Here is a 21,759-nt window from a genome sequence, read left to right as displayed (position 1 = left end):
AGATGATGCCAAATTGACCTGATGTTTTATATGAATATTTCAAGTGTTCCCTGTGTTCCCAGAAAACTATGAGTGTTCCCAGAAAACAGAAACATTTCAAAAATGCCCTTAAATCAGGGATACATACCAGTTATTGAAAAAAGAGAAAATGTGACCATTTGTTTAGTGAGTCATTTCAAATAGAGCAGTAGGTGTGCCTGTCATAATAAACAATTGCCTAATGTCTCTTCACACCAACTGAACATACAGCACCTATCACAGCCCAGTAGAGTGGGGATGGTGAAAGGGACCTAGTGAGGAGCTCATCAATTTGTGACACAGTCAGTGGAGAACAAATAAGACAATACATATCAAGCATTCTGATTTCATATCTACTCAGGTATTAATTCAGCACACATTTCCTGAGTGACTGTCAGGTGCCAGATACTTTGTTAGAGAACAGAGATACAAAGATGAATGGCACAGAACCTGCATTCAAGAAGTCTGGTAGGTAGAAACAGACTCATAAACCAATAATATCTACCATTACTCTAGTGTTTTCTATGTGCTACTCACTATATTAGTAAAAGATTCACAATTGTCTTCTTTATTTTCAAAACAATCTTGTGAAGGACGTATTTTTCTCAACCTCACTTTCCGCAAGCAGAACCCCACATCCTTGCCTTTTTTTTCTTTTTTTTTTTTTTTTAATACATAGGAGAAAACCATGACTTGGGTAATTTGCCCAAGGCCACATGACCAGTGAATTGTGGAGCAGAAATCCAACTCAGATCTGTATAAAATCTGAAGTCTGTTTTCTTATCCTAGTGCTATAGAATAAGAATATTACAAGAAGTATAAAAAGAATATTATTGTACAAAGCCCCAGGGGCATGGGACAAAGGTTCAAAGTCTACTAGATGATGAAAAACGGAAGATCCAACAAAACTTCATGGAGATTTTATGATTGTGTGGTATCATCTCAGATGAAGATACATTGCCAAGACCAGCCTGGTTGTGGAGACCCTAGGCCAGCGGCACTAGAGGAATTAAAGACACCCACACAGAAATATAGGGTGTGGAGTGGGAAATCAGGGGTCTCACAGCCTTCAGAGCTGAGAGCCTCAAACAGAGATTTGCCCACATATTTATTGACAGCAAGCCAGTGATAAGCATTGTTTCTATAGATTATAGATTAAAAGTATTCCTTATGAGAAACATAGGGATGGGCTCTGGCTAGTTATCTGCAGCAGGAACATGTCCTTAAGGCACAGATCGCTCATGCTATTATTTGTGGTACAGGAACGCCTTTAAGCGGTTTTCTGCCCTGGGCGGGCCAGGTGTTCCTTGCCCTCATTCCGGTAAACCCACAACCTTCAGCATGGGCATCATGGGCATCATGAACATGTCACAGTGCTGCAGAGATTTTGTTTATGGCCAGTTTTGGGGCCAGTTTATGGCCAGATTTGGGGGCCTATCCCCAGCAATACATTCATAAGATAGATGAAGGAAAAAGACCACTCCAGGTTGAGGGATTATCATGAACAAAGGCCTACTCTTTAAATGCTGATGTTTTAGACTACAGAGAGTCCGTTTTCCACCATCTTTTACTTCTCACTCTATGGGCTGTCTGTGAACAATCTCATCCACTGTGGAGGCTGTAAACACTGGTATAGATATATTACTTTCAAGCCTATATATTTATTATGGCCCTCCTACAGATCAGCAGAACTGTATTCTTTTTTTATTTTTTAATTTTTTTTTTTAATCCCCCAGAGCATCCCTGCAAAATGAATTGTGTTCTTAACAACCCATTTCTCAGGTGTGTTGGCTTATTTCTGTAATCCCAGCTCTTCGGGATACTGAAGAGGGAGTTTGAGACCAGCTTTCGGGATACTTGAGGCCAGGAGTTTGAGACCAGCCTGGGCAACACAGTGAGACCCCATCTGTGCAAAGAAAAGCCCCAAGAATTAGCCAGGCATGATGCTGTGTGCCTGTAATCCCAGCTACTTGGTGGGCTGAGACAGGAGTATCACTTAAGCCCCCAAATTTGAGGCTGCTGTGAGCTATGATCGAGCCACTGCACTCCTGCCTGGGTGACCGAATGAGACCCTTTCTCTAAAAAAACAAACAAATAAACAAAAAACCCCAACTGCATGGCTCCACTTGGATATTCAACAAGCACTTCAAATGAAACATGATTTGTTCCTTCCAGCCATGTTTTCTTCCTATACTTACTTAAGTTAACCTGATTTCAGAATTTTCTTAGATTTCTAACTGTTCCTCAACATTTAAAATTCATTGATAAAATCAACAGGAATCTAGAATCACTAGATTTTCTTTCTTAAATATCTCTTGATTTTGTCTTTTCTTCTTGTCCTCACTGCCATGCCTTAGTTCAGGCTTTTATTATTTCTCACCTGGAATATTGATTTCTAATGATACTGAAGCAATGTAGCATAGAGACAGTAAAGTGGAAAGAACATAAACTTTGGAGTTGAACAAAACTTTAGAATGTCATTTCCAACTTTTAACAACTAACTAAATTTTGGGGAGTTACTTATTTGACTCAAGGATTTTCCCTCTGTAAAATGGAAGATCATAATATCTACATTTCAAGGTTATTATAAAGATTTAGTATGATAATGGGCATAAAGTACCCAACACCATGCCTTGTATACAATAAGTGTTCAATAAATGGCAAGTGCCTTTTCTTTTAAGTCAGGACTTTTTTTAGTCACTGAATGAAAGAGATGGAGTTTGAATGAGCTTGAACAAAAGGAGGATAATATTGACACATGTAATTGAGAATTTCAAGACACTTTCAATCCAGGGCTGAAGCAATGTCAATAGAGTTCTGCCTATTTTCTTCCTTTCACCTTTATTTTTCTCATGTGTTGGCTTCAATGTAATGGCAAGATGGCTACTGGAAACTTAGTCTACATTCTTGGAGAATGCTGTCTGAAAGGATTCAGGTATTAAACCTTAGAAGGGACACAGATTGGTCCTGCTTGAGTTACGTGCTTACTCATGAACTAATCACTGTGTCCCAGAAAATACAGCTCAACATTGGCCCTGCCTTGTGGTTATGTGGGACGCTGTGACAAAGCAGAGGAGAAGTTCTTCCCAGGAAATTAATGCTTTCAGACAAAAAACAAACAAAACAAAACAAAACAAATCCATGCCTGACATACCTTTCCTACTCAACTCCTGACTTTCAGCATTTCTGTCCAGTATATACTCCACAATATAATCACAGTTACCTTTATAAAACAGAAAGTATATTGTGTGACTCTCAAAACCTTAAAAACCTATACATTGCTCAGAGAACAACTGGCCAATTTCTTCATAGAGCTCAAATATGCACATCTATCTGACCCCAACCAACCCTCCATCCTTTCCTGCTGTGTTTAACCAATACCATCCATTCCTTTAATACACACTTTTCCCCTCTTCTTGTTTACTCAGACTCTTGTCCCTGCTTAGAGTGGCCTTTTTCTCCATGTCAGCTTAACAGTGGCCAGTCTGTCTTCTAGGGTGCAATGGAATTCATTCTTTTTGTTTATCCAGAACCCCTCTTCTGTTAAGAATCTGTTTTATTCTCACTGCAAAAATGTGTTTTTGGAAGGCATGTCATCACAGCAGCGACTCAATTCTGGTGACATGACCCACACCAGGCAAGTCATCAGTTTTGCAGCCACGATGATTGGTCCAAGGATAAGTAAGTAACCAAATGTGCCAAGTGGAGTCCTTCATATATTGAAGTTAGGCGAGAGTTACTCTTTCCTTCTGAGTCATTAATTTGGAATTATGTTAGCCCAAAGCTGCCAGCAAACATATTCTGCCAGCAAACAGAAGGAGAAAGCTCACATGCAGTAGGAGAAAATGAGGCCAACATGCTTCGTGACTAAGGAGAATCAGAGAGATAGGCTAAGGAGTCAAAGAGACTAAGAGAGTCTGGGTGTTCCAGGCCATGTTCCAACAGTGCTAACCCATAATCTCTGTTTTGTTTTTTCTCTTAAGCTACTTTGAATTGAGCCTCTGTCACTTGAAAGAAATTGTCTTCCAGGTCCTGCTTAAATATTTCTTTCACTAGGTTGCCTTTCTGGACTGTGTCCTTATAGACCTCTTTTATTATACTGATTACTGTCTGCGTTTTAGAAGGTATACATAAGTATTTAATCATTCTACTAGGTTCATTCATTCAGTAATGCTGGCCAAATGTTACTGTATTTCCGACTGTGCTAGGCTGAAAGCTTGACTCCTACCCTACTTAGCATAAAGCCTGGTAAAGAGTCGAGTTTTGAAAAATATTTATTGAGTTGAATTGTGAAAGGTCATTGAAAGACCTTTGTGTTTTCACATTGTGCCCAATGACATGTATTTCTCTCTCCATTCTAAACTCTGCACTGATAACAGAATCACAAATGATTAAAATATTTCACTGAAAATGTAAATTTTGCAAAAAACTACGTGAACTAGAGAACATGAGCTACATTCAAAGCGGAAAAAGGTTAGGTTTTCAAATAATAAACTCAAGCCATTTCTGTGTCTTACCTCTAAATAGCAGGTACAAATTGGTTTATTTGCATTTTCTTGGTTAATTACACATTTTGGAATGATCTTTCCATGTGGAAGTCATTGATAACAGGATCTAATTCCAGAGACCAAAGTGCCATTAGTTTCATTGAATTGAAGCATTTTCAGAGGTTGGAGTCAAAGCCTGGGAATTAGAAATCATGGGTCTTAATTACATCTTGGTCACAGATTGGTTGTTTTCTTGGAAGCACACAATCTCAAAAAATTCAAGTGCCTGTAAAATGAAGATGAGAATCTGTGCTGCCTTCAACTTCAGGCCTTTATAGACTTGAATAAAATATTACCTATAAACACCTTTGAAATCCTAGGATGGTGTGCATTAATTGAGCCTTTAAATCCAGGGGCTATTTCAGCAATTTGAACCAATAAGTAAATTGGACTGTGCTCTTATAGACCCTTTTTTATTATGCTGATTGCTCTCTGCTCTGATTAAGATCTCTTGATACAGTGATACACAATCCAGTTGTTTGCAAAGAAGTCAAAGGAATAGGGAAGAGAAGGAAGCTGACCTGAACTGGGTACCTACATTACACTGGTTGGGTGTTGGGCTAGGCTCTTTACCTACCTTTAATCCTTAGCAAATTTTTATGGGATAGAGATAACATTTTACCCATAATGAAACTAAACCTTAGCTACCTCAAGTAATTTTCTTTAGGATCATGCAAGGAATAACTGGATGATGGTCTGTGTGCTGGTCTTTTGTAGAATTAATTATTATGTAAAAAGGGCTATGCTTTTGGTTCTGGCAGACTCAGCTGTTTACTTACAACGTTTAATAAAAACTAGGCACCCATTATGGGTGTCTTATCAAAAGCAGTGCTATATGTTTTATTGTTAATTATTGCCAACTATAAAAGGAACTTTAGGCTTTAAGGGTGTTTTTGCTTTATCAGAGAGGCTCATAAACTTAGAAATTTAGCCCTTGAGTTTGTCTTTAGTTGGGACTAGGAATTCTATGGGCAGTCATTCTCAAGCTACAGATTTGGCATCATATTCACTTTGGAATCTTGTTGTAAAACCCAAACCTGAATCCATTTCATGTAGACTCTGAAGAGTGTGTGTGTGTGTGCGTGTGTGTGTGTGTGTTTACAATCTCCTCTCTCAGATAGGGAATTATGACCCAAAATGATATATTTCTCTGGGAAAAGACTAAAGCCAATTCTGTGGAGGCAGATAAGTGTAGGAAACCCAAGTTCTCTTTAATGTAACCTGGTTCCCTAAACTCACTTTACAGTGGCAGATGTTTCTAAATCAGCTTCAGAATTGACCTGTGATTCATAAAACCCATTTGGCAGAGTCATCACCTGGACCCAACATGTCCTCATTTCTCATTCTGGAGCAAGTCAGAGCCAAAATAGTTAACAGAGGTGAAGAGGCAGGACTCTGGGTGAATATGTGAAGCAGCAAAAGTGAGAATCCTCTGGCAACAAGCCAAAAACCTTACCATGAAGGAGGCTGCACCCCATTCAACCAGCAGATAAGACAGGATAATACCTTCATGTTTCACTTGGCCAGTTCATAATGTACCACTCGAAAGGGAGCAAGTCTGTCAAGCTTGTGACTGCATTATCTGGTTTCCTTCACACTGCTCCTGCCATGCCTCCATTGTGTGGGAAGTGCATTACTTGTTGGAGCAGTGAGGCTCAGCCAACGTGGACAGCAGGCCTGGGAAGATTACGGTGAAGGGCAGTGAGGCTCAGCTAATGTGGAGCATGGGGAGAGGTAGAGAGATGTCTGACAACACAAGCCCTGCTTTGCCTCACACAACCAGACCCAGTTGAAAAGCCGGTTCAGATTTTGGTGGACAACTCTATTGGCAAAAGACAGCTAGAGTTTTTCCAAAGCTGTTTCTTTTGAGCTCAGAGGAAACAGTGTTAGGAGGTGAATACCACCCTCTTAATTTCATTTATTGAAAAATAAGGCATATGTGTGTGCATTCATCATTCCTTATGTTGGCATATAAACATGGAAGTCTTTTTTGGAAATAGCCATAGAGTGCTATGGGATAAAGGTATTTCATTGATATTCTTCTTGCACATAAGACACATAATTTAACCTGATAATCCTTTCCCGTGGAAACTGGTAGGCATCAAACAATATAGCATTAGTTTCTGATGATAATTAGGGTGTGTGAGGGTCCACATCTTGATTTGAGAGTTTATCTACATGTAAAAGCTAATAGTCTATAGCATAGTTAAAACAATCAGTGTATATTGACTATGAATTTGAAATAGTTTCATAAAAATCATTTTTTTAATTGAAATAGATATGCTAATCACATTGATCATGAAAACTGGCCTTAGAAAACCACAGGGATCATTTAAAACATGCAGTTTAACAAATTTAAATAGATCCACTCATAGATGATAGCCTGCTTTTCCTCATCTCTCTGCCAAAGAAAAATTTAAATTCTTCGATTGAGAATACCACATAAAAAGTGCATAGTAGCTTTTACTAGAGAATCTCCCATGCACAATTTTTTTAAGAGGCAAGGTCTCTCTCTGGAGTGCAATGGCACAATCATATTTCACCGTGGCCTCTAACTCCTGGACTCAAGGGATCCTCCCACCTCAGCCTCCCAAGAAGCTGGGTTGTGTGCCACTATTACAAGCTCAATTTCTTATTTTTGTTTATTTATTTTTTTTTTTTGTAGAGACAGGGTCTAGCCATGTTGCCCAGGCTGGTCTTGAACTCCTGGCCTCAAACTATCCTCCCACCTCGGCCTCCCAAAGTGCTGGGATTACAGATGTGAGCTACTATGCTTCACATGCACTTTTAAAAATGAGCATTGAACAATAACAAAGGCTATTAATAAAAATAGCTACCATCTATCTACTGAGTAACTACTATGTGCCCTACATAGTAGTGTTTTACATATGTTATTTCAGTTAATTATCTCAAAACCCCTATATACTGATGAGGAAAATAAAGTCTATAGACTTCAAGGTCATATGGCTAAACTAAGTGGTGGATTTAGCAATGGAACCAAAGAGAACTGATGACTGGAACTTGGCACTTAACCATTACTCGATCTTAAAGTCACTAACACCATCAACAGAATGCAGAGATGTAGCAAAAGGAGTTAAATGGCTTGTCATATTGATAGATCTGGGGCAAGAGTTTCCAAATTCTCATTAGGAGTTACTCAGATCACATAAAATCGTCATTAAAACAAGCCAGGTAATCCTTCTTGTTTGCCAGCATGATATCAACAAAGGATTGACTAGGGAGATTAGAATTCCAGTTAAAGTTAAAGCATGGCTGTTCCTATAAATATACAATGTAAGCACCACCCTACTGTCTAAAAGACCCCAGACATACTCCATTACAACCTCCTTAGATTACTTTTAAATTAAGATTTGCTATTTAGAAATATACTTTCATTATTTGAAAAAAGAAAAAATATATATTCAATAAAAAAACCACCTATCACCTCATTACCCAAAGACTACTGTTAACTTTTTGTTGTTCTTCTAGTTTGTTTGTATATTTTTCTAGTTTATTTCTGTGCCTATATATGCCTACTTTTAAAATAAAAACTAGATATGTCATAACATTATTTCATTTACTCTCTTTTGTTATCAATATATCATATGTGTGATGTTAATATAGTACTTGCTTCCTCTACAACAAAGTATTTATTTGTTACAGAGTGCCATATGAATTTACAACCATTTCTTTCCACTTTTTTATTATAGGAACAGAGCTATAATGATAATGTCTTGTGTATATACATAATTACTTCTCAAGACTTGATTTCTAAAATTAAAACTACTGGATAGTGCAGTGATTAAGGACACTTAGATTCTGTAGCTACAACTCAGCTTCACACCTGAAGACTTGTGAGATTTTGGGAAAATCACTTAGCTTCTAATTGCCTCAGTTTGGTTTTCTACAAAATGAAGATATTAGTACTTACCTCATGGTGTGGTCATTATTTTGTTTTTTAATATATGAAAAACACTTAGAGCAGTGACTGGCACACTGCAAATACAACATAGATATCTGTAACATAAAAAAAGGACTGGAGCAAAGGATATGCATCTTTTAAAAGACTTTGATAACATATTAACAAATTACCTTCCAGAAAGATTCTACCAATCTTTATTCCTTACAGCAGCATGTAAGTGGAGTACTCATTTTCCTGCCCCCATGGAACAGTGGTTAAGAGTATGAGAGATCAGATCACCTTATCTCAAAGTCTGGCTCAACCACCCAGTATTTGTGTTATCTTGGGAAAGCTACTTGACCATGCTAAGCTTCAGTTTTCTTTTTTTGTAAAATGGTGATGACAATAAATATCTACCTCACAGAATTATTGTGAAGCCAAAATGAGACAATATAAAGTGCTTTAAAAAGTGCATAGTGTAGGCCAGGCTAGGTGGCTCACGCCTGTAATCTCAGCACTTTGGAGGCCAAGGCAGGTGGATCACCTGAGGTCAAGAGTTCGAGACCAGCCTGGCCAACATGGCAAAAGCCCGTCTCTACTAAAAGTACAAAAATTAGCCAGGTGTGGTGGTGGGCGCCTGTAATCCCAGCTACTTGAAAGGCTGAGGCAGGAGAATCTCTTGAACCTGGGGGATGGAGGTTGCAGTGAGCAGAGATTACACCACTGCACTCCAGCTTGGGCAAAAGAGCGAAACTCTGTCTAAAAAAAAATAAAAATAAAAAAATAAAAAATAAAAAATAAAAATGCCTAGTATAGACTAAGGGATCAATAAATGCTGTTAGTCTATGTTTGCTGCCTCTTCATTTCAAAGATGAGGAAAAGTAGGACCAGAAAATATGGCATCTATGGCTGAAGCACTAAGGTAATAGGTCAAAATGATGCAAGAAATCAAGCGAGAACAAAGAAATATTTGGTTCTGGATGATAAATATTTTCTGCTTGGCCGGCCAATATGGATGTCTTTTAAAAAATGTCAGGATGCCTTCCTGTGTCTAGTGCTCAGCATATATTAATCAGAGACATGTACAGGGGAACTGAAAGGATGGTTACTAAACTTGTCACTGTGAGTTCAGAAAGGAGTGAATTTCATCTTGAAAGAAAGAATCAAGAAAATATGATTTTACAAGGAAAAAGAATAGTCTATATATCAGAGTCCTTTGAATAAAATCAGTTTTCCAAGTATCAGATGTGGAACGAGTGATTGTGCTCAAACCAGTCAGCACAAACCAGTCAAAGTTGTATTAGCCATACTGTGCAAAACAGCAACTAAAACCATCTGACAATGAACATAATTCCACAGATAAAAACTTTACCAATGATACTTGAGTAGACAGACTGAAACTAGATGGTGTTCTGTTCTTTTTGGGTGCCACTGGCCAGCTTTCTATGAAAGTTAAGAGGCAGGACTGGATTCCCTAATTAGAGATGGTCTTGCAGAGTATAAGACTCATCAGAGGAGACCTACAATACCAATGGTTTGAAAGATAAAGGATCTAGCATTGTTCACTTTGAGGAGTTTAAGACAGATAATTTTGTTATTTTTCTCAAGTTTGGCCAAGATTCTTAGAAAGGAAAGTGTACAATGGTTTATTTCTACTGAGAATGGAAGTGTAGGAAGCAAATTTCAAGCTGCAGCATGAAAGATTTAAGTTAGAATGATTGAAAAAAATTTATTTGCAATATGCCCTGAAAAACACTGCAAATGATTAACAAGGAAAGCTATGCAAGATCTTCAGAAGCATATAAAATAGGACTGTTTTTGTGTTGGTTTCACATTATTTTTGTGGGTCTTAACTAAAGGCAGGAGAATAGGCTAGGTAGATGCCCAAGGTTCCTTTCTATGATTTGATGATAAAAAAAACTTGAACCTATAAAGATTGCTCTGGTTTCTTTTCTATTGCAGCTACCCAAGGAATAGCTGTTGCCTTGACAACAAGAGACATTCTTAGGTTCCTCATATGCTAATAGGAAAATGGCCAATTTTCTTGTTCATAAAAGAAAACTGTTGGTTAATGTGTGCATCTCTCTCTCTTTCTTTCTCTTCCTCTTTCTCTGTCTCTCCCCTACCATTACTAGCTACCCTTCAATGAACCTTAGTGAGAGGCAGGGTTAAAAGAAAATAAGAAAGGGTAGAATAGTTTGTATCTTCAGAAATCCTCACTGAAACTTAAGACACTCACTCATAAAGGAGTTTGGAGTAAGATAATGATATTGGAATAATAAGAAATTGGCATTGAGTGTGGAGAGAAGAAAAAAATTTGATAGCATAAAATTCTCAGCTTATGGTAGGACATGGGCAGACACACTGACCAGATTCCAGGATGAAGGAGTCAATGTAACTTCACAAATGTGTCAACATGGGATGGTATTTGTAAGACAGTTTTTCAAATAACTGCTTCCAACTATCTAGGTACATGAATACAGGCAGTTCATCCGCTTTTGAATATACTGACTAGATTGTACTCAGAATGAGCTTTACATAGGATTTATGTGAATAAAACCACAGAATATAGCAGAAGAACAGCAATTACTTCCGCATACAATTCACTAAAGTAACAAGCAACAATTAATTCCCCCAGGGCAAGAGCCATGGACTAATCCCTGCTTTCTCCTTTGCTACCTGAAATGTAGCCAGATGCAAGCTAAGAAACAGATTGACAGCTGATAAAAAGTGCTTTGAGTAAACTTACCCATATATTATGTGCAGAGCTATAGCTCATAGAATAAAAGCAAGCCACCTCTCTGCAGTGTCTCTTAAATTAAAGCCTTAGCTATAAGAAAGCCAAGTGTCTCAGCCCAGTGGAGGGTTGCTTTTTCCGTATAGCAGCATGGAAGTTCAAGCTGAAGCCTCATACCAGCCTTGTTTTTGTGCTGTGCTCACATGGATGGTGTGTACAGTATCATGACAAACACACATTTCCTTGTATCTTTACCCCGCATTTTTCTATACAGTGGTTACACGGTGGGTTATGTTTTTTGTTTGCTGTTTTCACTACTACTTCTTACTCCAAGGATCTTTTTTTTGGGCATATCATTGTTGTTAGAAAGTATTTTTCTTTTAATTATAAGAGTAGTTCATGCTCATTGTAAAGAACATGAAAAAAGTTCAAGAAAGAGCAAGGAAGGAAATGAAAGATAGTGTAATTTTGAAGAGCAACACTGAAAGCAAAGAAAGTCATTGCCAATATTTCTTTTACTAACAGCTAGTGCAGCATAAGACACGGGGCATAGAATTCCTGCCCCTTTTTTCTTTATTTCCTGTGCTGAGGCCTGGTCTTCCCGTGGACCCCGGATAATTAGCTGATGTTTACAAACACACAGGCACTCGTAGGTGTTAATATATACTCTGATGCCTTAAAGAGTGTGGTTGTTAGGAACGTTGGAGAATATATATGCATTTGAAAAGTTAGGCAAAAACATATTTACACTTTATAAGGTGATCTTAAAGAGGTTTTGAAAACTTTGCTACTTGTGGCACAATATTGCTGGTAGATTTGGGGGTTAGTTTTTTCACCCCAAATCCCCTGGTCCCTGATAGTTCTCACACAATGAGAAAAGCATCCTCTTGGTTGGCCCCCCTTTAAAATAGTCACAAAGTCTTACTTTCTGCCTCTTTTCTCTTCCCCTATTTCATATTCTCCTTTCCTCTCATCTTGCCCATTTAAAATTATTCAATTTATGCTTATTGTCTACAAGAAAATATTTTTGTGATCTGGTATCTTTCAACTCGTCCTGCCTTATGTCATGTCATTCTCCCAGGCAAATGTTACTCCACAAAAGTCACCCTATGACCAGCAGTGTTAAACTACTGGTATTTCTCCACTAATTACAAGTAGTTCCTTGTACTCCCCCAGCCAAACTCAGGAATTTCTACATTATTGTCTTTTTATTGTTATTCCCACCACGTGGAATGCACTTTCACCCGACTTTTTATGGGAACCTTTGTATCACTATCTTAAAAGCTTCAGGTAAGAGGCTTTTCTTCCTGGGTGGCTCCTCTGCCCCTGCTGCCCTCCCACCTGGAGACATAGAAGTGCTTGCCTTGATGAGTCCTGACAGCCTTGCCGTACTGTGTGCACTTGGTCTGCTCTTGTTAATTTAACAAAAGTTCTGGAAGGCAACATTCGAGTCTTCTTTGTTCACAGATACATGTCCCTATCACTCTCTACTGAGAGCATGTCACATATTAGGTGCTCAATGACTGTTAATACAATGAACGCATGAATGTCTACTGTGTACCTAGCGCTAGGGAGCCAGTGCTAAATAAGGTGGATGCTCTCTGGCTTATGTTGCTTTTAGAATAATAGAAGACCAGGAGAAACAAAAAGTATAACAAACTCAAGGAGGCAGGACTGTGCCATGATAGCAAAAATATGGTGTTGGGGGGCACATATAGGTTAGAGAAGGTTGGGATTAGCTGGGCAAATGTGAAAAGAGTACCCAGGCAGAGGGAACAGATGTGTGAAAGACTGAAGTGAGAGAGAACTTGAGGGAAAAAAAATTAGTCGGGCTAGAAATTGTAGTGTTAAGGTGAAGGTGAGTGAAAGGTAAGGCTGGGGAAGAAGGAGGGGCCGGTTCAGGAAGGCCTTATATGCCATGTTAGAGGGGGTCATGGAGAGCCATGGAGGAGTGTTCATGGGGAAGGGGTGATGTACTCAGAGTTGAGGTTTGGAAAAATCACTTCGGCAGAGGTATGGAGATGATATTAGAGAAATCAATTATGGAGGTCAGGAGTCCAGATAGCAGGCAGCTTCTGTGGTCAGTTCTCCACTTGATAGTAAACTCAAGGAAAGGATAATCATTTTTTTCAGTGTTGTAACTTAAGGGCTTAGATCCTGTCTGAACGAATGCAATGTTTCTTTTATAAATGAAGAACTTTACTTATGACAATTATCATATCTCAAAAAAGTAAGAATTTAGAAGCTACTTCCCTTAGGAAGTTCTATCCCTTTACGGCTCATCTAGTCGTTGGGTCAATGTTATCACCTCTAGTTAGGCTAGTTATACAAAGGAGGTGTCGGCAGCACCCTACTCTGACCTCATCTTCCAAGAGATATTTAAGTTGATTTATATTATCCACCTTGCCTATATTATAATTGATCATTTTAATTATATATATTTTTGGTCTTTTTCATTAAGTTGTCATTCTCTCGATAAAGATCATGTGCTTTTCTATTTTGTGTAACGTACCTAGGAGTAACCGATTCTATCCTGTTTCCTTGAGTTTGTTCAAAGATAGGTAAAAGAGTTAATGGAGATATGAATGAAGGAAAGCATAAATGATAAGTCATCTGAAAGGTTACTTCTGATTTTTCTATATTTGTATTAGAATTTAACCCTTAAAGGGGTATCGTTCATCAACTAAAGCCATTTTATTAAGCCTTGTGTCAGCAGATTATGAATACCTGTATTATCTATAGCACTGATTAGTGACCACAGCTCTCATCATCACTAAATCAAACTCAAAAGAGGCAAAAAATGGATAACTTCTGATTCAGATTATATGTCAAGTTTAGTTGTGTTTAGAGTAAATAGGAAACATAAATTAATTGTTTGTAGGTTGCAGGGTGATATGGGTTATTTGTGCTGACACTTAAAATTATCATCCCTGCTTTTCTAAAGCTTTCTGTTTTTTATGATCCATAAAGAAACATTAATTTATGTGACTAGATTAATCACTGATTCAACAAAAACTTCATTTATAAATTTTTATATATCTAAGTTTATAACTTGAGTAACAAGCTGATTTATCCATTACGATCCTGAATTTGAACTTTCATTATTAATTATTATCATTATTTTGATTGCTTTAAAACAATAGCAACTAGCAGTGTTTAGAAGAATAAGAGGGATTATGATTTTGCATCTAGATGTTTTTCATGGACTGACAGAGAGTTCTGTGTGGGGTCAAAGATTTGTCATTTTAAAGTAAAAACGAACTGAGGCGAAAAATGTTAATAAATTGTTAGGTTGGTATCTGGTCCAAAATTATTTCTAGGGGGTTTTCTTCTTAAGTACATCTTTAAAGCTGCACCCAAAGATTTGGCTCAGATGTCAGGAATAATGATCTTCATTATAATAGTAGACCTTGATGAGAGTTCTGGGTCAAAAGAAAAAAGAAAAAAAGGAAAAAAAAAGAGAGAAAAAAGGCACTGTGATACTTTACATATACAGACATGTAGCACCATCTACTGGATCAGAGTAAATGAATAACATCAGTAAAGTATGTTTTTTTCACTAGTAAAAGTGTGGACCTCTGAATATCAAAGCTTCTTAAAGTATTGGTTTAGCGATTTCCTTTGATTTTTAGGACTATTTTACTTATATGTAAGAATACTTTGATATAAAGAGTCTTTTCTTCATTGTCTTGGGTTGTAGGAAATAGTCACAGAAAATTGTTAGCTTTTGTTTCAAGTCACTCATCTACAGAAATTAATTACACACACACACACACCCCTGTACCCAGGTTAATTATATAATAATATACATACATATCCTTAAAAATATTAAGTAAATTACATAATTTTTTTTAACAAGGCAGTGGTTATCATGGGCAAAAACAAATTGTGAATGTGTATTTCCCAGAAAAGGATATTGAAAATCTGTAATTAGAGAGGTCTTTACTGTACCTCTGCATTAGAAAATTTGTTTTAATGTAGTTATGTCTCTCTGTTATTAGGAGAAATAAATCCATAAGAATGATCCATTCATTAATTCATTAATTCAGTAAGTATTAATCAAGAGATTACTATGTGCCAGGAACAATGATGAAAACACTGAAAACAGTAACAATGATTTCAGAAATATTGCATAATATTTGGCTGTGAGGTTAATGTCCCTTTATAAAGACTTACATCCATCTCCTTAATTAACAGTGCTCAACAGAACAGCCAACAATCTGATACAGACTTGTGAATTGTACACATTTAAAAATTTTTATACATACTGATCAAGATAATCATCACTAAAAAAGCATTTTGTGTAGATAAGGAAATTATGAAATAGGACAATTACAGAACCTCTCTGACATTTTCCCTATGTGACTTATTTCATTATCCAAGTCATTATCTATTTCATTATCTGTTGTGATAAAATGCATTTCCTCAGGAGGTAGTGAGTACCTAATCAGTGGAAGTGTAAAAGCACTGCATGTTGCTGATGTACATTTTGTAGTCGGGGAAATCTTGGAGGTTTCTTCTAATTCTGGGGTTATAGAAATGCTCTGAATCTGGTCATGTGCAAGTATATTAAGAATTAATTACATAAAAGAAGATCTGAACAAATGGAGACATGTACATATTTCTGGGTAGGAAGACAATATGATAAAAGTTTCAGTTGTTAAATTATTCTGTATATTCAAGAAAGTTTCAGTGAAAATGCCTAGGGCTCTTTAATAAAAACTTGACAACTCAATTCCAAAGTTTATTTGGAGGTGAAAGTGTGTGATACTAGACAGAATAGTTGTGATGTTGGTGGTAGTATGTTTTGCCCTACCATACTAAAAAGCTATGCTAATCAAAACAGTGTGGCACTTTTGTAAAGATAAATAAATCAACGAAACACCAGACATCCAGAAGCATATCTTTCCATGTGTGAGAATTTAATATAAAAAGAATGCATTTCAAATCAAAGGAGAGAGATAAACTATTTAATGAATGGTGTATTGCTATTTGTTTTGAAAAAAGAGTTATGAATCTGCTTCCTCTCACACACGAACATGCATTTCATGTGCATTACAAATTTTGCTGTAGAATATGTAATTATATAAGTATGAGAAGAAATTATTGGAGACTTTTAAAATAATCTGGGAAAGGCGTTCCTCAGTGTAGCACAAAACATGAAAATCACCAAAGAAACGACTGACAGATATAACTCCATACAAATCTAAAACTCTTGTCATATCTATTCTTTCTATGGATTTTACTATTATGTTCCAGGCATTACTCTAGATTCTGAATATAGGGTGAACAAAATGCATATGCTTCTTGCCACTAAGCTTAAGCAAAATTTTTTTTAAATGCATATGGTTCCTGTTGTCATGCATCTTGTAGTCTAGTTGAAAGGATAGAAAATAAGCAAATAGAAACATAACTACTAATTGTGGTAAGTTGTTTGAAGGTAATTACTAAATGTGAAAAGGTTGCCATGAGAGAAAATAACTAGGAAAAACTGTATTGAATTAAATGGGCAGGGAAGTGTCTCTAAATTTATATATAAACTGAAGAATATGGGGCCCTGGAGAATAATAAAGGACCTAGCCATTAGGGAAGGAAAATGTTCTGGGAAGAGAGACCAGCATATCTGAAGACACTCCTTTTTTTTGTTTGTTTGTTTTGAGACAGGGTCTCACTCTGTTGCCCAGGCTGGAGTGCAGTGGTGTGATCTCGACTCAGTGCAACCTCTGCCTCCCGGGCTCAAGCAATCCTCCCACTTCAACCTCCTGAGTAGCTGGAACTACAGGCACATGCCACCACGCCTGGCTAATTGTTTCATTTTTAGTAGAGACAGGGTTTTGCCATGTTGCCCAGGGTGGTCTTGAACTTCTGACTTCAAGTGATCTGCCCACCCTGGCCTTCCAAAGTGTTGGGATTACACACATGAATCACCATGCCTGGTCAGTTTTTTGAGGCTCTGGAGAAACAATTTTGGAAAGTCAGTGTGGCTGAAATGTAGTTAGTGAAGGAAAAGTTGGCAAGAGATGGGATGAGAGAAATAGGCAGAGGTCAGATCACACAGGACTTTGTAGACCAGTTAAGGAGTTTGGATTTAATTCTAACTAAACTAGGAGTCCATTGAAGAGTTTTAACCTGGGAAAAATTTGATTTAACAAAAGAAACTCTTAAAATGGCACAATTACTTTGGAAAAAGCTCTGGTGTGTTTTTATAAAACTAATCATGCATCTAGCTTTTTAAGAACAATTTTATTTAAGAAACAGGGTCCTGGTATGTTGCCCAGCTGGTCTCGAACTCCTGAGCTGAAGCAATCCTCCTGCATCAGCCTCCTGAGTAGCTAGGATTATAGGTGTGTGCCACCATGCTGGCCAAACACCTATCTTATGGTCAGCAATTGCACTTCTTGGAATTTATTCAAGAGAAATAAAAACATATGTCCATGAAAACACTTGTACTGGAAGTACAGGTTAATAATTCTGAAAGTACTTTAAATGTATACTGGGGCTGGAAAAAATAAGTAAATGAATAATGGATGGTAGGAGCAAGATTTCTCATGACTAGCAGGAAAGTTATAAATAGGTAAAAAGGGAAGGCTAGTACAAGCTTTATGGTACTGGGTGAGAGTCAGAGATAGCAATATGTGCTAGTGTTTAGCTTATGCATACAGAAGCAAAAACAATGATAGATATGTATGAATTCATGGGTTAATAATGTACACACGTATATTATTTAGCTCTGACTCTGAGAGGACCTGAAAGCAATGACACCACCACAAAAACAAACATACCCAGACCCCAGATTTTGGTTTCTAAACACCATTCTCCCATAAAAGGAAGCAGGGCTCCTTGGAGAAATGGCTGATTCTCAAGCTGGGTTAGGAAAAATACAAGATGAACCTGAAAAGTCATGTGGTACCAGAAAGTAAGGAGGTGCTCAAAAACAAACCAAATGAAACAAAAACAAAATGATGAAGGCATGTCAAAGACACACAGGGGCCAATGGCCAAGGATGGAACAAATTGAGCCACAAAATGAATAACATTGTTTGGATTATAACCCCAAATATAAAATACGCATTTGTCCATAGTGACATAAAAAGATTGAGCAAATAAAGAAGAAATAGTATTATTTACAAAAAATTTTAAATAATGTATGTAGATATTATTCTTTTAGGCGATAGAGCTTAATCTCCCTCCTTTGAGACCAGGCTGAACTTAGTGAATTGCTTCCAAAGAATTGAGTATGGATGGGAAAAAATAGTAACTTTACAGTGAAGAAACCTGGCAGACATTACCTTAACAGAATGACTGAAGATAAAATCACAAGTGATGTCATGGAGACATAATATACCTCCGATATTATGTGATGAGAAGGACACTTAACCTCTGTGGTTTTCTTTCCAAAAACCCCTAACTCCAGCCTAAGCATGTGACAACCATCAGACAAAATCAAACTGAGGGATATTTTACACAATATTAGATGAGTCAGTGCTCCTGAATACTGTCAAGGTTATGAAAAACAAGAAAAACATTGAGAACTTATCACAGACACAAGGGAGACTAATGAGATATAACAAGAAATGCAATGTGATATGCTGGATTGGATTCTGGAACAGAAAATGAACATTAATGGAAGAACTAGAAGTCTGGGTTGGGCGCAGTGGCTCACGCCTGTAATCCCAGTACTTTGGGAGGCTGAGGCAGGCAGATCACGAGGTCAGGGGTTCGAGACCAGCCTGACCAACATGGTGAAACCCCATCTCTACTAAAAATACAAAAATTAGCCAGGTGTGGTGGCGGGCGCCTGTAATCCCAGCTACTCTGGAAGCTGAGGCAGGAGAATCACTTGAACCTAGGAGGTGGAGGTTGCAGTGAGCCGAGATCGTGCCACTTCACTCCAGCCTAGGCGACAGAGTGAGACTCCAACTAAAACAAAACAAAACAAAAAAGTCAAGTGTAGTGTATAGTAATGTAGCACGGTTGGCTTCTTCATTCTGATGAATGTACCATGACAATGTGAAATAATAACATTGGGGAAACTAAAACTTGGTGAGGGGTATCTGGAAACTCTCTTTACCATCTTTGTAAATTTTATGTAAATCCAAAACTATTCTAAAATAAAAAATGTGTTTAAAAGACTGGTACAAGGACGTTTATAATAGCTTTATTCATAATTATCCAAACCTGGAAACAACACAGCAATAAAAAGAAACAAACTATTGCTATGTACCACAATTATGGATAAATATCAAAAACATTATGCAGAGTGAAAAAAAGCATGTTATTTCTGAAAGTACAAACTGTCCTTGTATGAATCTGGGTCCAGTGAGGAGAAAGAAACCACATAGTAACTTAATAGAGAAAGTTTAATATAAAAATTGTTCATTATACAGAGGATAAGAGTCACAATGGTTGACTGTTAAGATGTAAAGAGCTCTAAGGAATATAAAAATAGCAGCTATAAGGAGCAGCCAGTATCCCTAAAGCTGAAATACAGTACCCAAGGAAGAGACTCCTCCACCCCCACCGCAGGGTTCAGTGAATGGCAGAGTTGTTTTGGTGCAGTGGAACTGGCTGAAAATCTATTCTTTATGATGCCAGGGAAATCTATTAATTGGGAGATGTCTCACCAGAGGCACTCTGCTACAGAACTGCCCAAGTGAAGAGTTCAGAGTGGGGTGGGGTGCTAAGGAAAGCTTCTGGATGCTGCTGCCTGCTTCGCACTGCAGGAGCTGGGAACTGGAGAAGTCACAAGCACTGCAGGAGCCTAATGCTGGAGAAAATGCCTGTGATGCAGGGGCTGGACGCTGGAGAAGCTGTGTGCAACACAGGAGCCAGGGGCTGGAGAAGCTGTGCGTGCTACAGGAGCCTGCCAGGTGAGCTCATGGAAACCAGAAAGAAAAACAAAACAAAGCAAAAAAAAAAAAAAAAATCTATTTTCCTTCTGCAATGTCTCTCCTATGCCCTCTGTTGATAAAGCCTAATTTTATGCCAACAGCCAAAAGAGAACTGTTTAAAGAGCCCATACTGTTTTAACAGAACAGGAAAAATGGGTGAATTTGGAGCTGAGAGGCAATAAATTATTAACTGGTACAATATGGTACCTTTCTGTTTATTTGGAATTTTAAAAGAAAGAAAACTTACAATAGAAAAAAAAAAACCCTGGAAAAATAGTTGTCTCTGGGGATTTGGGGAGGTGAGAGGAGGGACTGACTGGAAAGAGGCATGAGGGAATGTTTTGTGGTAGTGGTAATATTCTATATCTTGAGAGTAGTTTAGGTTAACCAAGTCATGCACTTGTCAAAATGAAAGATTTGTGTTTTTCTTTGTATGTAAATTTCACTGTAGAGGAGAAATGTAAACAAAAGTAACCATAAGCATGGTAAAGTATTTAAGAAGGAAGTGTATTGATTCTTAGAATTTATTTTGAAATACATGAAGAAATAATATGGATTGATGGATGAATAGAGAGATAAACATATGAAGAGGCAAATATTAATGGCAGGATCTAGGTACCAACTAGATCTAGAGGACTAAAACTATTTCAGCCTTTTTTATGTTGGAAACATTTTGGAATTTGATGTCAGAAAGAAAAGATTACCTTAATTGCTAAAGGGAGGATGGATTTTTAGGAGAACAAGAGCAGAGGTGGGCAGATTGATGGGGAGACAATTTTGGTAACGTAGTGACAGGTGATGAAAGCCTAAATTAGAGTAGTGGCAGTGGAGATGGAGAGCAGTAGGATCAGTACAGCTTTGGGGGCTGAAAGTGAGATGTAATAGTGATATATTGAAGATGGGAGGTAAGGAAAAGGAAGGAATCCGTAATCACAGTCAGGATTTGATTTTATACAGTTCAGTAGATGGCGGTGTGCTGGCTGTGTAGAAAAGACAGGGAAACAGCTTTGAAATATGTGCAGTTGAAGTCAAGAATTCTATCTTAGACCTGTGAATCGGGTTTAAGATATCGATGAGACATCTTGACAGAATTGTCTAGTAAGCAGCTGGATGTATGTTTGGAGAACAGAAGAGAGATCTGGGCTAGAGAAATGTTAAGAATAAAATTAAGAAAATATCAGCTGTTTTGGACTGAGTTGGGCCCCTCCCCTGCCCAAATTCATATGTTGAAGCCACTCCCAATTTGACTGTATTTGGAAACAGGGTCTTTACCGAGGGAACTAAGGTTAAACGAGGTCAGAAGTGCGGAACCCTAATCCAACAGGACTGGTGGTATCCTTATAAGAAGAGAAAGAGACACCAGCAATCCATGTGCACAGAGAAAAGACCATGTGAAGATACGGTGAGAAGGCAGCCATCTTGCAAGCCAAGGAGGGAGGCCTCACCAGAAACCATCCCTTGCTCTTGAATTGCTAGCCCCTAGAACTGTTAGAAAATAAATTTCTGTTAAGCCACCTAGTGTATGATATTATGGCAGTCCTAGCAAACTAATACACCTACCATAGCATTTAAAGACATGAAAATGGATATCATTACCTAGGAAGCAATTGTAAGAAGAGAAGAGTAGAGGGATCAGCTTTGGGTCTTGAGGAATACCATTGTTGCG

The 21,759-nt window shown here is 37.7% G+C and overlaps 1 protein-coding gene across 4 annotated transcripts in view; it reads left to right on the top strand.

The window, feature by feature from the left end:
• The window catches only part of CCDC39 (coiled-coil domain 39 molecular ruler complex subunit), a 260,910-nt gene that overhangs the window by 165,152 nt on the left and 73,999 nt on the right, over nucleotides 1-21,759 (top strand). For 3 of the 4 annotated variants that reach the window (XM_003310126.6, XM_063806406.1, XM_063806408.1), the window contains one exon: nucleotides 19,926-20,072. The exons of the other annotated variant lie outside the window; for it this stretch is intronic. In XM_003310126.6, the coding sequence (XP_003310174.2) occupies nucleotides 19,967-20,072 (106 nt within the window). In that variant the 5' untranslated portion in view covers nucleotides 19,926-19,966. Of the gene's footprint in view, nucleotides 1-19,925; nucleotides 20,073-21,759 lie in introns of those variants that run through there. 4 annotated transcript variants of the gene reach the window in all.

The sequence above is a fragment of the Pan troglodytes genome, chromosome 2, assembly GCF_028858775.2.
Source record: "Pan troglodytes isolate AG18354 chromosome 2, NHGRI_mPanTro3-v2.0_pri, whole genome shotgun sequence".
Taxonomy (NCBI): Eukaryota; Metazoa; Chordata; class Mammalia; order Primates; family Hominidae; genus Pan; species Pan troglodytes.
This window is presented reverse-complemented; position numbering and strand designations above follow the sequence as displayed.